Source organism: Copadichromis virginalis, linkage group LG4, assembly GCF_057382275.1.
Source record: "Copadichromis virginalis isolate Kocher_CV1m ecotype Utaka linkage group LG4, C_Virginalis_male_GT1.1, whole genome shotgun sequence".
NCBI classification, from domain to species: domain Eukaryota; kingdom Metazoa; phylum Chordata; class Actinopteri; order Cichliformes; family Cichlidae; genus Copadichromis; species Copadichromis virginalis.
The window spans coordinates 23811394-23826279 of NC_140621.1; the positions used below are offsets into that span (position 1 = coordinate 23811394).

Genomic DNA, 14886 nt, shown 5'->3' on the forward strand with positions numbered 1-14886 from the left:
GTTAACTCTGGTCAGAATCAGTTCATGTGTTTGTAAACTTGTAGCTTTTTCCTGTTGTTTGGTTTATTTTTTCACACAGAGAAAAATCTAAGTGAACTCCAAGCAAATCAAATTGTGTCAGTTTGTTCAGTTTACCCATTGTCCAGATGCAACAAAAGTAGATACAAGAACAATTTGCTATGTTCTGGACTAATGGAGAACATGGAGAATTTATGTTCTTCTCATGGCTAGTTGCTAGCCCATACAGATCTTAGCACTTCTATAGTACTTTGCCGCACTGACAATACAAAGTATATGTGGCTATTGGATGATTTTTAGCTCAAATTTGTAATGTACACTGGGTAACTGGTTCATATTGAGGTCGAATAACATTCATACCATAAATGAACCGCTCTGGAGTCTGTTTGGAACGATACAGAAACCACCTTCTTCAAAGCGGCCTTGATGCGGTCAGTGTCAGTCTCTGTTTTGGTCTGCAAATGAGTGTGATTACTGTGTTCACACCTGCACATATGAACAGCACCAAATGGAAAAATGAACCAGAATTCAATTTACATGGATTAAGCACTGCCGCTGTGAAAACACCTTATGTGTGTCTTTCAAATACAGACACACACAATTATCTTAGAAGAAGCTTCAAATGCAAACTGTAAACAGGAGATGACTAAAGCAGGACGTTTAGTGATCAGTCAAAGCTATCTCACTAATGAATGGGCATTCCCAGAAAAATGATATCACACATGAACTCAATCTCACTCATTAGAGCTAATGCTCTGCATTATGTAACTGAGGTTTTTTCTGCAATCAGTGTCACTCTGAGTTCAGATGAAATGTTATATAGCAAGAAGAAGTAGTGCATGCACACACCCTTTAAACAAATTACATCATTAAAAACATTTTTAATAAGAGTAAATTCAACCTACATTTGTTTACAAAAGTTCAGATAGTAAACATTAAAGTGCTACTGAGCAAAGGTACATTAATATAAAGCACTCAGAGTAAACAAAAACAACAAAAACGCAATTTCATGATCCCACTTTAGTCTAATTCTACAGAGACATGTTACAGTGTAGTATGCACTTATTAAAAAAATACTGTGGTATTAGATTTTACATCACAAGTGTAATAACAACAAAGGATTGGCCTTCACTACCAGTGGGCTACTCAAGACCTGACGTGGCTGTCTGTATGTAAACATATACAGAGACAAAATATACAAATACAAGTAAATGTTACTTCAGTTACAAATAGTTATTAAAAATTCTGTTACAGCTGAAATCACACTAGTGTATTTCTAACAACATACACTTTTCAGCAAATGCACAGGCACAAGCAATGCAGGCACATGAGGTCCAGGTTCACCCCGAGGGGGTTAAAAGGTTCAGGGGACACAGACCCCACAATCATCTCTCTGTTAACTGTGCCAAACGGCATACAATGTGCACAGTGCTACACTCAGATAAGGGTCTTTCAGTTTGTGAAACCATGCAGCATGGGGAACTCCAATAAACCAAACAGAGATATTTTCAGTGATCATCCTGAGCTAAAAAGACAGTAAAGGAATCCTGTTAAGGATTTATCTCATGCTTGATATATTCATCATGACAGTGTCCTTTTGGGTTTAACATCCAGCCCATATGTGACATTTACTTTGCAATGCTCCACTAACCTTTAAGGCCGGATGAGCACACAGCAGGATGGGTGACCACATCTTTCGTTATCTGTAGAACAGAAAGAAAAATAATGAATGTTTGTAAAATGAAAGATTCTTTCAAGAGCTATAACAATAAGACAACAAAAAAAGTCCAGAAACACAGTTTTGTCTTTGTGTTTTGGCATGTGACCTAATACCGTAAAAGATTGATTTTGATTATTTCAGCTATACTTTTTTCTATATCCAGCTCTTCAGTTTTAGTGATGATAGCAAAATGCAGACCAGACAAGCATTTTTTCAGGATGGGATGTTTTTGACTTGCAGTCATCTGACCTTAGTCACAACTAGGTATGTGCTTCACTAATAAAGACCAAACATTAGGGAGGAAAAGAAATATCTAAGATTCATCAAGACTAATGCAGTAGCTGATCTATTAAAGTACTAGAACAATAGCAATAGCTACAAATAGAGTTAAAAATTAGCAATAGCTCTACACTATATGTGCAGCACATCAGTTTCATGCTCCATAGTGTTTCATATCTGAACTATGTTAAACTGCATTGTCCCTTTTAAAAAAAATAAACTAAAATTGAAACAAAAAATCTCAACACTCACAATTCTGTGTCCTCGATGTAGTCAGGCTCAACTAAAGTCTCTCGTCGTCTCTTACAGGCATCTAAGATCTTTTTCCTTGGTCCTAAGGGTATATGGATGCTCTTAAGGTCATGATCGGAGCACAGTAACAGCGCTGCAAGGTCAATCTTCTCCCTTTTGAAGATGGAGAAAAAGTCATTCATGCTCTGGGTGGCGAGGAAGACCTCCAAAGGGCTTGTATCAGGCTCATCATCATCATCCAGCCCTAGTTCAACTTCTTCCCAAGGCAGTTCTTCAACATTTCTCTCCTGTAGGCTGCGTGCACTGCCAATGCTGTCTTCATCTAGACTTGGGTATTGCTGCAATCGACTGCGTAAACGCACATTATTGCCTGAACGGGCCACACTGGCTGCATCGTGACTTCTAAGGTCAAACATTCCTCCGCTCACATAGTTCCTCCTAAACACCATGGTGCCAAGACCGGGTCGGTTGAACAGGGAATCGTGTCCAGAATCAGTGCTGATCTCAGAATAGTCCACATCTGGTCCATGGAGGTCTGGCTCACTCATGGCACGTGAAATGGCATCGTCATTGTCTCTGGGAAACATGTCGCGAACATTGCGCCGGGCACGATCCTTTGGGTTGACATAAGTCCCTTGTTTGACAAACATGACATCATTACCCAATTGAAGTCCAGAGAGGGAGCGCACACTTTTCCTACCATCTTCGTAGATTTTAAAGGTGCCATCTCCTTGTTTTTTCTTCTCCAGCTTCTTCTGGATCTTTGTCTTCCCTCGGCTTGTGGCATGGAGAGTTGCCTAATAGGATAGTAAGCATGCAGCAATGAGGCGCACATCAGAAATGAAAGACTTCCATCTTAAAAGCTTTTTCAAATTTGAGACAAATATTCTTAAATTTTGTGTCTATCTTACATTAGTAGTAACACATTTTAATAGATTTATTTATGGTAGATATTTTTCACACTGTTGCCATCCTTTCTTGGTATATGTGTTTTGAATTATTGGATGTGCTTCCATGCAAATTGAAATACACTGTCACTGTATTTACTACTGATAGCTTTCCCCAAAGCAATACATTAATTTTACTTATATGTCTTGACATCTTTGAATGGATTATCATGAACTTTTGCACAGTTTCACCAATCCATCCATAAGTAATCCATCTAGATCAGGGGTGGGCAATTCCAGGCCTCGAGGGCCGGTGTCCTGCAGGTTTTAGATCTCTACTTGGGTCAAAACACCTGAATCACATGATTAGTTCGTTACCAGGCCTCTGGAGAACTGCAGGAGATGTTGAGGAGCTAATTTAGCCATTTAAATCAGCTGTGTTGGTTCAAGGACACATCTAAAACCTGCAGGGACATCGACCCTAGAAGCCTGGAGTTGCCCACCCCTGATCTACTGTTAAGACTTAAAGTTAGGGATGTGGCAGCTTAACAGACAGGTGGGTTAGCTAGCTGTCTGGTTTTCTTCACCTGTGTTGTTGCTGCTTTTTGAAGGTTTTTCATGAAAAAATCTGAAGACAACATTTTGGCGCTACAGACGAACCAAGAAGTTTGTCTTTTTTTTTTTTCAAGGTACTCTAGAATTTTATCAGTTTGTCACCAATTAGTAGGTACCTGTCCAGTTTAAAGTGGCAGCTAACCAAGCTTGCTACATATTTTTTAGCACACTATCCTGTTCATATACAATCATTTCTGGCTACAAAGCACCAACGTGGCAGGAGTCAAAATGCTCACGATGAGGAATCAAAAAGCAGAAGACTTCATGGTGGTTACATCCAACTTTTACATACAGTTTATAGTCTTTCACCACTTGAAGTGGTTTATGCCTTATAAAGTGTAACATATTTTGTCTGTGGCTAAACAGGTATAGCAGCAGTTCAAGCCAGTGGCAAGGAAAGGCCTGGAAAAGCATGAAAAAATATAGAGTTGAGAACTCTATATCCTTACTCTTTTCAGGCTTTGCAATTAAGAGAAGAAGCTCTTTCTAGGTGGCAACAATCCAAAACAAAAAAACTAATTACAAACAACAAACCTGGGAATATGGCACACTGACAGTGGCTGTGTTTAAGTTGAGCAGCTTGTGGCTAAGAGAGCTGCTCGTGTAGCTGGAGAAACTCATGACATCTGATGCAGACGTCTCAGAAACTTCCTTGTAAAACTTTCTCTCCATACGTTTGTGGTGCTTCTTCTGCATCTTCATGCATTCTTTGATTCGCTGTTCAGCATCACGAAATGCCCGATCCTTCAGCTTGCTGACCAGCTTGGGATTAAGGCTTGTCTGCTTGGCAGCGATGGAATCCAGGTAGCGGACACAATCCATGTGATTCTTCGTGGCAGCCATGTCCAAAGGTGTGTGGTAGTCATTATCCAAGCACCATATGTTGGCACCAAAAGATACCAGGAAGAAAAGGCAGTTGAGGTGACCATTGGCAGCTGCCAGGTGGAGCGGCGTGTTCCCCCATATGTCACACTTGTCTGGGTTTCCCCTGAAGGTCACAAGAAAAGTGTAGACACATTTAGAAAGTAATTTATTGACTATTTGGACATTCTTATTCAAAATATGTCAATGTCAATTCAGTGTCATTTTTATTTTTATACATTTAAAAGCAGCAAAGTTGACCAAAGTGCTTCACAAGTTAATGAAAAAGAGAAAAAAAGACATGAGATGAAGTAAAACACAATATATTTAATTAATTTAATATAAAAAAAAATGAGGTAGAGGATTCTTTCTTTCTGACTAGTGTTCAGATATCTCACTTGTGAGTAATCATGTGATTTTTGACCGTGATTTCACCACTGAACTGCCAATTACGGGATGTTAAATGGACCTCTTTTAATCATTTAAACCTTAAGAACTACATTAAGTTTCAGCAAATAACTGTTGATCTTCTGTAGTTTTGATCAATTGAAAAATGGATCAATTCTTTTTTCCACAGTGGAAGCACCATAATTAAATGAATCCTTTAAAAGAAACAATTGCCCTTCACTGACATTCCACGACCTTAGGGTTACCTCTATCTGTGTTGTAATGTTGCTGTCAGTCTGTAATATGACCACAAGCTTGCTGGTGCCACAGCTACACTACCTGTATCTTATTACAGGAAACTGTAAAAAGAATGAGCGCGTGAATGGCAATGTCACACCAAAGTCCACAGAACAAAACACATTGTTACAGCTGAGTTAGATTACTTTGAGGGCAAATTTTCCTTTTTTTTGCCCCTGCACATTTCCTACCCCACCACAGGTCGATTACGCACATTACAGCTCATTATCATCATTTTTTACAAACTAGCATCCCATGAAGAAACTTTCTGGTAACTGGTCAAAAACAGCATGTATTCATAATGCACAACTTATGTGTGCCCAGTACACCTAAACCGAGGTAAATTTATTTTAGGCTATTATTTCTGTGGATTTTTTAAAAAGTATACAGTCTTTTGCTGGCATCACTCTTCCTGTATTTACATTCTTATTGAACTGTCTTGTATCTTATCCATTTCCTCCAATACAGCCACATACAGAGTGCTGATACCAAGGACATGAAACTACTGTTGAAGTGAAGCTGTATTATTGATGGCTGCTGTTGCACAGTTTTCATTGGAAATGTATGTACAAAGTCCGCCATAGCTTAATTTAGCAAATCACACCACCTTTATGGACAGTAATAGATTTAAATATGCAGCTTTAAAAACAAGCATTATTTGAGTTCATGTGAAGAGTGACTTTTGTCAGTTTGCATGAGTGAGTGTAAACACCAACCACCCAGAAAGTAACAATAAAACAGAGATTAAACAAAGGCATCATTATTGCCCTTTTGTGCTGTAAAACACTGAAACGACATTATCTTTTCAACTCGGGTGAAAAGATAAATTGAAATTAGATATTCAGGTTGCACGTTGAGACAAAATACTTAGAACCTTCTACAATCTCTATACTCTATATACCATACAGTAGCTGCAGTAAGGGGCCATCTAACTTCATAGGTTTATGTATGTAATTTATACCTGTCCTTGTAAAGTCGATGATTACAGTAGAGCTCACATTTTCCTCATCTGCTCTTTATGACATTATGGGCTGTTTGCTTCTTTACTCCCTGTGACAGTTTGATGTTACTGCATCTGTAATATACTTGCCAAATACGGCAGAGGAGGCATCTTTCCCATGAAGCATGTCAGGCAGCATTAAACTTATCTTATATAATGGGGCCTCTTGGGGTTGAATTATTGCAGGATTTGATGTTTAATTTTAGCATCACATGTCAATCAGTAGTTTATATGTGCTCTTATTAGCAGAGGTGCTTAGCCGCTATCACCAGATGATATGTCTGGTCTGCTGTTGAGAACGTTTCAGAAACACTTCAAATTCATAATGGCCCCATTTGGGAGGATTGGGGGGGGGGGGGATGCAAAACAGGTCAAGTAGATGTAATGATAAATGGGCTGTTCCATGTGAACACCAATCACATTTGTAGATTTTGCTCAATACGGACACCGGCAAAGATGCAACAACTCCCTAATATGATCTAATTTGCTATTAATTCGATAATTCTTTTTCTATCACTGGAATTACATTTTCAAAATATTAGGGAATAGAGCAAACTGTCCAAGACAAACTCTGTTTTAAGGAACTTGCATCATCTTATCATCATGGAATCATGCGCGTCTGTTATAGGACAAAATAGATTTTCTTTCTACATGTAATTCTCTGATTCTGTACTAGCATGAAATAACATCTCCACATCATGAGATGACTTTGAGCAGTGTCATGAGCTGAGCTTTTAAAATTTATGGTAGAGTGCTTCATTTGAACATGACACATAACACACGCTGTTATTTGAAATTCAAAGCTGTGTGTGACCTGAAAATAGATGGATAATAAGGGTTAAAGTGGCATCACAATGTTGGATGTTGAACCTCAGCCAAAATTCCACAGAAACAACGCCACTGTCTAAATTATCTGTTTAAAGAGGTTTTGTTCTTATCAAACAAAGATTTAAAGTCTAAATTAGAATATTAAGATCCCCCCCATCTGAAGACATAAGGTTCATTCAGATTTTGTGGATTTCTGATATTTCTCTGCTACTACGCTATAAATATATTCATATTAAAAGGCAGCCTCTATATTTTTAAGACCTGGCCTAACAGCATATCTACGTGGCTATTTTCTGTTGGTGAGACTGAAATTAGGTTACAGTAAAGAAAAACATTGTTTTAGTGTTATTTCAGTGCCTGTTAAAAGTCTTGTAATAAGTGTAAACATTTTATGGTTGTGCTACAAAAACGCCCGTAGTTTAAGCAGCCATGTCAATTTCTGCAGAAACATACGGGCTTATGCGTCATGTTTATGGCCCTTTATCATTTTGCGCACAGTCTCATAAATCATACTCACCCCCTCGACACAATCAGTCGCAGAGCTTCCAGGTTGCCGTGATAAGCTGCCCATAACGTCGGTGTCATGCCATCCTCATCCGGCGCGTTGAGATCCTTCCGAGTTGCCTCTTTAAGTAGGTCCAGGTAGCCATCCCGGGCCGCCTTATGGTATCTGTCATTCATGGTGCACAATTAAGTCACCCAGCTCGACCCCATTCCGACGCGTCAATATTGCTACCATCGTCTTCTTCGTGTGGGTACACAATGGTAGCTGAGCGGCTAAGGGGGCAGTTTACCCCCCTTTTCACTCAGAACCATTTGGTCAGATCAGACACAGACCGCAGTGAAGAACGCGTCGGTGGTATCCAAGGACGCGCTGCAGTACAGTGCTTCCGGTGGCCGAAAGGTCCCAATTCGCCCAAACCTACAGCTGATATATTATTTATTTTTAAAGTGACATTCAACATGTCAGGGAACAAGACATGAAACACGCTTTACTCTGCTTAAAAAAATAGCTGCCCTGGTTCTTTAATGTATTGTGATATTTGAAAATGCTATTAATATTTCTTTAAGTTTTCTTTATTATTATTTTTTATTTTTCAAATTGAGTAATAAATCTTATTACATCTACTAGCTTTAAAAAATAAATAAAATAATTACACTAAACTACATTAAAGTTGGAAACAAATAAATTATTGACCTCATAGCAGTTGGAACACAGGGGACAAAGATTTAGTTGATTTGTTAATACTGTTTAACCTTTTGAATAAAGTATTATTCATGCTTTAAACCTTATGCTTCGAAGAAAAAAAAGCAAGGCACACAAAGAATTATTTCATTAGGACAAAGGAGTGTTTCAAGAAAGAAGCACCTCAAATCTCAGCCCCACCCAAATGAAAAGAGCAATGCTGCCTCATACGTTTGTAAGTTCTCAGTCACCCTACTCAGATGAAACTTCGTTGAGGACACAGATCTCGATCATGTGCAACATCTGCCACAATTTATACGATAAAATAGATGGTAGATCACTTTATATCATGGGTAAAATTTGTGGCTGTTCATCACTTTGCACACGCATTCGCATAAATCCTTACCAACCCATTGCCACAATCGCCTGATAACACAACTGATAACACAGACCATAAAATTAGTGTCATGCCATCCGTATCCGGAAGAGATCCTTAAAAGTTGCTTCCTTTAGCAGGTCCAGGAAATCATTCCAGCAGCTTCGTGGTACCCGTCATTCATGGTGCAGAAGTGGCAGTCTGAATGTGTAGAAGCACACAGTGACACAGAGTAGATATCAGTGCTTCTGATGGTCGAGGTGGTCTGAAACTGAGATGACATCTTTGGGGCTCTAAAAAGAAAAAAAAATCCAACCCGAAACGGAAACATTTCCTGAGGTTTTTATTAATTATTTTACACCACATTGCATCTCGTTAGGAAACAAAGACAAAACGTGCTTCACTCTGCTAAATGTGCCATTTTGGATCTTTAAAATAAATATCAATATAAAAAATATTTTAACATCTCTTCGACTTCTCGTTATTCTTTTCAACTCATTTTTCATGGTGTGTGATAAATCTCAATCCAATGTAATCAACTTCATTCAAGTTGGAAAAAATCAGAGATATGAGAGGCATCATTATGACGTGGACACAGAAGACAAGAAGTGTCACTGTCCTTTTGAATCAACTATTGTTCTCACTTTAAATCTCCAGTTAGAAAAATGCATGGCACACAAAGAATGATTTCATTAGTACAAAGGATTGCTGCAAAAAAGTACCTCAAATCTCAGCCCCACCCCACTGCAAAGCGTAAAACTGCAGCATAAGTATGCACGTTCTCAGTAAGACTACTCAGACTACTTGGAACTTCCATGACAAAATAGAGATGATAAAATAGACAGGTAGATCGCTTATTTAAAAGGATTAAAAATGGAAACAACTTGAAGCACTGAATTAAAAAAAGATATTCACTTAATACAACCTACACCCATTTAGACATCAATGGATTATTGCTGCCTTACAGGCAGTTCAAATAAATTTATAACAATAGGATCACAGAAAAAAAGAGGTAACACAAAACCTCAAAAGCATTAAAGCAAAAATTTGTTTCATACCATTTGTTTTTTTTCTACTCTGTTTGTTGTGGCCATGCTAGTAAAACTTCCATGACACCCATAGCATACCTTGCATAACAATAAAATGTACTGTATAATATCAAAACACAGCTGTTTATGAGAAAATAAACCAGTTCCTTTTTTTTTAGTTTCTTTAGAATTTGTGAGAAAACAAGTCTTATTCTTGGAAACATCCTTTGAACTTTACAGAAACATTAAGTCCAAAACACACTCTGTTTGGAGTACTTTTTGCTCGTAGCAGATTTATTGATATTTATGACTCTTTGTAGATCATACTACAGTGTTTTCTTGGGCATATAAATGTAGTGACTGTCTAGACTGCTCATAGGATCTTGTTGAGACAGGTAGGCTTACAGGTATCCAGTAACTTTTCACTATTTTTAGCTCATGTCCTGATTTTCGTAAAATCAGGACAGGAGCTTGATTTTTCTCTCTGATAAGCACCATTTTTTTTAAATAATATTATACAATTCTTTCACCTGCTCTGTTGTAATTCTTTATTTAGATGGCATGGGATGCTGTTGGTGAATTCAAGAAAAAAAGCACAGCTGATCTAGTTATATTTTAACTGCAGGAGATATTTTTTCTGATTTTGAACACATTACACATTATTGTACAGACTATGTGTAGTAGAAGTGTGGAAATAGAATTTTGTTTGTTGATTTAAAAATTTGTTTTGTTTTAGATAAAAAGAAAAAGACCAAATTGTGCTGATTTGGCATTCGGAGAAAAGTTTCTTTTGCGCAGGATCACTCTACTAATAGCAACCAAGACTGGGTGTGGCTGTTAAACCTGTCTTGTCTTATATAGAAACAAATCCAGCAGAGAACTCACCTGTGAGCAGAGAGAGTAGCCATGTCTATCAGCTCTTGCTATGAGTTTAACTGTTTGACCACAGGAAATCAATGTGAACCCTGCAGAATGATGGCCCAGGACAAGGAAACAGAGGAGGTCCACCAGTCAAACAACATAAATTCACCTTGTCAGGAGGGAAGCAAGGATGAACCCGAACTGAAGATCTCTTCTGCAGAAGTTGGGAAGGAAAAAAGCCAAAGTTGGGGATGGATGGGATCTGGGATCATATGTGTAAACATTTTGATCCTGGGCAGTGTCTTGGTCACCGGGAGTACTTATGAAGATATAAATATCAAAGCCCCTCACCTGCAGATTTTCCTCATCATCATCCTCCTGCTTACCTCCATGTGGATGATTTATTACAGCATCTACACAGCCAGGATTAAAAATGCTGTCAATTACAAGGATGTCCACGCTGGGCCAACTTGGCTCAGGGGTGAGTAAATGTTCAGTTCAGTTTAAGTATTATTGGGTAGTTTTACGATTTTTCATCCGTTCTACATCTTCTTTCTTTTTTGCTCCTCCAGGAGGACTTGTGCTGTTTGCAGTCCTCAGCATTATCATGGATATTTTCAAGCTTGCCAGCTATGTTGGATACCTCCACTGTGGTTCTGCAGTTAAAGTTGCATTTCCCGTGGTGCAAATTGTTTTCACATTTGTGCAGGTAGAAATGAATAATAAAATGCTCCTTACTACATTTAATCTGGTCTTGATGGTTGCAAAATAATTATTGTAATAATTGTAAAATCAATTTGTAGACATACTTCTTGTGGGTCCATTCCAAAGACTGCGTGCAGCTACAAAAGAACATTTCTTGGTAGGTAATTAAGACATTTCCTACCCCTTTCTTCATCATTGTACTTCCAGGTGGTATCTATTTCGATACAGGGAAAGTAACCTAGTTACTGTAAAATCTGTTGTCCAAGAAGCTGTGAAAAATATCAGAGTAACTTTATACTGGAAATGCTGCAGCCACTAATTATGCTTTTCACTGTCTATGATTCCCAGACCTTCTGAAGGTCTCTTTTTAAAAGGAGGCTATAACCAGTAGTTACCATCTGTATTAAAAGGTGTAGAAAAAGTTCTTGTGAATTGTTTTAGTTAAAAAATGATTTAAAAAAACCTCAAAGGAAGTTCATTTCCTATAACAGTGAAGTAAGAGAACCAGTTTATATTTAAAATTTAGATTTGAAACTCTTTGCTTTAAAAGGAATTTCCATGCTGATTAATCAGGATTTAGCTTGAAACTATAACAATAACCGGAAACATTACACTCATAGGTATTATCTGATATGTTTTATGTTGGACTATCTAATCCTTGTTTTATTGTACCTTCTTTTTAATCCCTCAATATTAGTTGTGGGCTGATGCTCACCCTCTCCACAAATCTGGTTTTGTGGATGACTGCAGTTGCTGAGGAGTCTGTTCACCAAACGTTAGTTCCCACCAATCTGGACAACATCACTAAACTCACTGGGCGAAGTTTGTACATCAGTAGAGGTAATTAAAGCAGTTTTTAAAAAAATGTACTAGATAAAAGAGTCGTTATGAAACCACAACATAATTCTTTGGTTTCATGTTTTACAGCAAGTTATGGAGACCGTGAGTGTAAGTGCAGCCACTCTTCATGTAGCATCTTCAAGGTTGCCTACTACTACTTGTACCCTTTCAATATCGAGTACAGCCTCTTTGCATCTGCTATGGCCTACATCATGTGGAAAAACGTGGGTCGATTAGTAGGTGAACATGGCCACGCCAAAATCAAATTCCGTCTTAACGGCATATATATTGGTCCTACTTTTGGAATCCTGTTAGTGATCGCAGGGCTGGCGACCTTCATTGCATATGAAATGGAAATGAAAAATGAAGATGCAAAAACCAAAGAAGAAGCATTGATGATGCACTTTGTCATGAATATAATCATAGTGAGCCTCATGTCTATTGTGACTGTGATCGGCATGATGATTTACAGGGTTGATGACCGCGAACACGTGTCAGAAAAAAGTCCCACACGCAACTTGGATGTGGGGTTGCTGGTCGGAGCCTCACTGGGACAGTTCGTCATAAGCTATTTCAGTATCATAGCCATGATTTCAACAGGAGTCAAAGACCCCCTGAATAGGCTTGATCTGTCCTTTGCCATAATTATGGTGATCCAGCTTGGCCTGCAGAACTTTTTCATCATTGAAGGTCTGCATCGGCTGCCTTCTCACAAAGTGAAGGAACCATCTGTGATTGTAAATCCTTATGTGGTGGAACCCGGCAATGACATGAACAACCACGAAGGCTCAAACACGAACACAGAGACAAGCCCTGATATGCCAGAAGATAACCTGCAAGGCGACAAGATACAGTACAAATACAAACCGTTGTGGAAGCGACAAGTGTTGAAGGAGGTCTGCATGTTTTTGCTCATGGGAAACATCATTGTGAGTACCTCGTCTCTCGCTGCCTTAAATATGGTTTTTAAAAACTCACTAAATATTAAGGCTCTCTTATTTTTTTTTAATTTTTTACAGTTGTGGATCATGCCTGCATTCGGTGCTCGTCCTCAGTTTGACCACACCACTGAAACTGAATTCTACAAATTCAACGTATGGGCTCCTGTTGTAAACGTGGGACTTCCTTTTGGCATCTTTTACCGAATGCATTCGGTTGCCAACCTTTTTGAGGTGTTTCTGATATCATAAAATGGAAGCGTGCAACTTGTACAGCTGACTGGGTGGACACTTAAACCATTTATAACCTGTGGTTTGTTCCAATGATTTTTCTTTACAAATTTCGGTCAAAACTAACTAATGAATACAGCCACTAAGATGTATCTGATTATTTTTTATATGAAAATGCACATGTATTTATAATGTTTTCAGAACTGTTTTTGTTTCTGATCTTGTATTAACTGATTTACACTTCAGGCATGTAAGCACAAAATAAATGCATGCACAAAAAGAAAAAAAAAAAGAGTTGTTGTTGTTGTTGTTATTATTAATTCAAGTTTACAATATAAAAGTCCATCCATCCATCCATCCATCCATTCGCTTCCGCTTATCCTTTTCAGGGTCGCGGAGCCTATCCCAGCTGTCATAGGGCGAAAGGCGGGGTACACCCTGGACAGGTCGCCAGTCTGTCGCAGGGCCAACACATAGGGACAGACAACCATTCACACTCACATTCACACCTAGTGGCAATTTGGATTATCCAATTAACCTATCCCCACAAGCTGCATGTGCAATATAAAAGTCAAAGTAATTATTATTATTTCAGTTTCTCATTTATAGTGATCCCAGCTGTCATAACTATAACCACAAGCAGCCAATACTGTAGTGGTGTATTATTTTGAAATGACCATTGAAAGCTAGGACTGTTCGATATAACGATATATATCGGATGACGATATAAAAACGTCTATCGTTTCATTTTACGCTATTGTTTGTTTCGTGGTGTCGCAAAATAAACTGTTTACGGCAACATTTTTTCATGGTTTTGATGGTCACTGTAGTGGCTATATTAATTTCTTAAAGTTCTCTCTTTCTCTTATATTTTATATGACCACACTAGGGACGGACAAGCGCCTGTTTTTATGCATTGTGGTTAGCAACAACGACGGTAACGCCATCGCGTGTCCGCTTGTTTAAGTTCCACATAAAACTTTCACAATAAAGCTCAAGATCCTGTTGAGATTTTTCAAAATAAACTGAATCACTTGAAAGAGCAGATTATTTACGGATGAGAAGTAAAAAAGCCGCCAGGTGCTAAAAAATAAACCTTAGACTCAAACGTTAGAACAGGCTTTTCCCCGCGGCACACCGTGTAATAAATACTCACAAAGAAAACGGTGGCCTTTACAACTTATGTCTTAAAATGTATAGTTTCATGCATCTGTTAAAACACTCGACTCCAGGTACATGACGCGCAGCTGGAAACACTTCCCGCAAGTCGAGCTGCCCGAGATTCACAGAATTTACAGAAAATGTTATATTTTTGTGATTTATATCGTTATCGGGATGATAGATGTCTTATATCGGGTTATGAGATTTTGGTCATATCGCACAGCCCTATTGAAAACAGTGAAGACCTTACAATAAATACGACTAGTCAGATCTGCTTTGCCCACGTCTTTTCCTGTATAGCTTAAGAAAAAAAAAACGAATGAAAAAAATCATCTCCCAACCACCACACACACAAACGAAAAGAATCGGTCAGAAATGTTCACATTTCTAACTTCACTAGCGATTTAAATGGTGCT

At 38.3% G+C, this 14886-nt stretch overlaps 2 protein-coding genes across 4 annotated transcripts; one reads left to right on the forward strand and one right to left on the reverse strand.

Annotated features, from left to right (window-relative positions):
• Positions 1 to 901: 901 nt before the first annotated feature.
• Positions 902 to 8015, reverse strand: ush1ga (Usher syndrome 1Ga (autosomal recessive)). 3 transcript variants are annotated; one of them, XM_085455431.1, is made up of 5 exons: positions 7662 to 8015; positions 4306 to 4759; positions 2270 to 3066; positions 1670 to 1721; positions 902 to 1543 (listed from the first exon to the last, which is right to left on the reverse strand). In XM_085455431.1, exons 1-4 carry the CDS (start codon positions 7823 to 7825, stop codon positions 1718 to 1720), a joined length of 1419 nt encoding a protein of 472 aa, XP_085311557.1. In that variant the 5' UTR covers positions 7826 to 8015; the 3' UTR covers positions 902 to 1543; positions 1670 to 1717. The 3 variants fall into 3 exon arrangements, with proteins under 3 accessions (XP_085311557.1, XP_085311556.1, XP_085311558.1); XM_085455430.1 differs by having other exon boundaries at positions 902 to 1721; XM_085455432.1 differs by lacking the exons at positions 902 to 1543; positions 1670 to 1721 and having other exon boundaries at positions 2266 to 3066.
• Positions 8016 to 10634: 2619 nt separating this feature from the next.
• Positions 10635 to 13589, forward strand: LOC146711471 (proton channel OTOP2-like). Its single transcript, XM_085454328.1, has 6 exons — positions 10635 to 11076; positions 11168 to 11304; positions 11399 to 11457; positions 11998 to 12140; positions 12228 to 13069; positions 13160 to 13589. Exons 1-6 carry the CDS (start codon positions 10641 to 10643, stop codon positions 13328 to 13330), a joined length of 1788 nt encoding a protein of 595 aa, XP_085310454.1. The 5' UTR covers positions 10635 to 10640; the 3' UTR covers positions 13331 to 13589.
• The last annotated feature ends 1297 nt before the right edge of the window (positions 13590 to 14886 follow it).

Bases quoted from the DNA above. Each gene is read 5' to 3' on its own strand.
- ush1ga (XM_085455431.1), bottom strand. From the start codon at position 7,825: ATGAATGACAGATACCATAAGGCGGCCCGGGATGGCTACCTGGACCTA. The intron at 4,760-7,661 runs GTGAGTATGATT...TGTGACCTTCAG, and splicing joins CGACTGATTGTGTCGAGGGG to GGGAAACCCAGACAAGTGTG. The intron at 3,067-4,305 runs GTTTGTTGTTTG...CTATCCTATTAG, and splicing joins TCAGTGTGCCATATTCCCAG to GCAACTCTCCATGCCACAAG.
- LOC146711471 (XM_085454328.1), top strand. From the start codon at position 10,641: ATGTCTATCAGCTCTTGCTATGAGTTTAACTGTTTGACCACAGGAAAT. The intron at 11,458-11,997 runs GTAGGTAATTAA...CCTCAATATTAG, and splicing joins CTACAAAAGAACATTTCTTG to TTGTGGGCTGATGCTCACCC. The intron at 12,141-12,227 runs GTAATTAAAGCA...CATGTTTTACAG, and splicing joins AAGTTTGTACATCAGTAGAG to CAAGTTATGGAGACCGTGAG.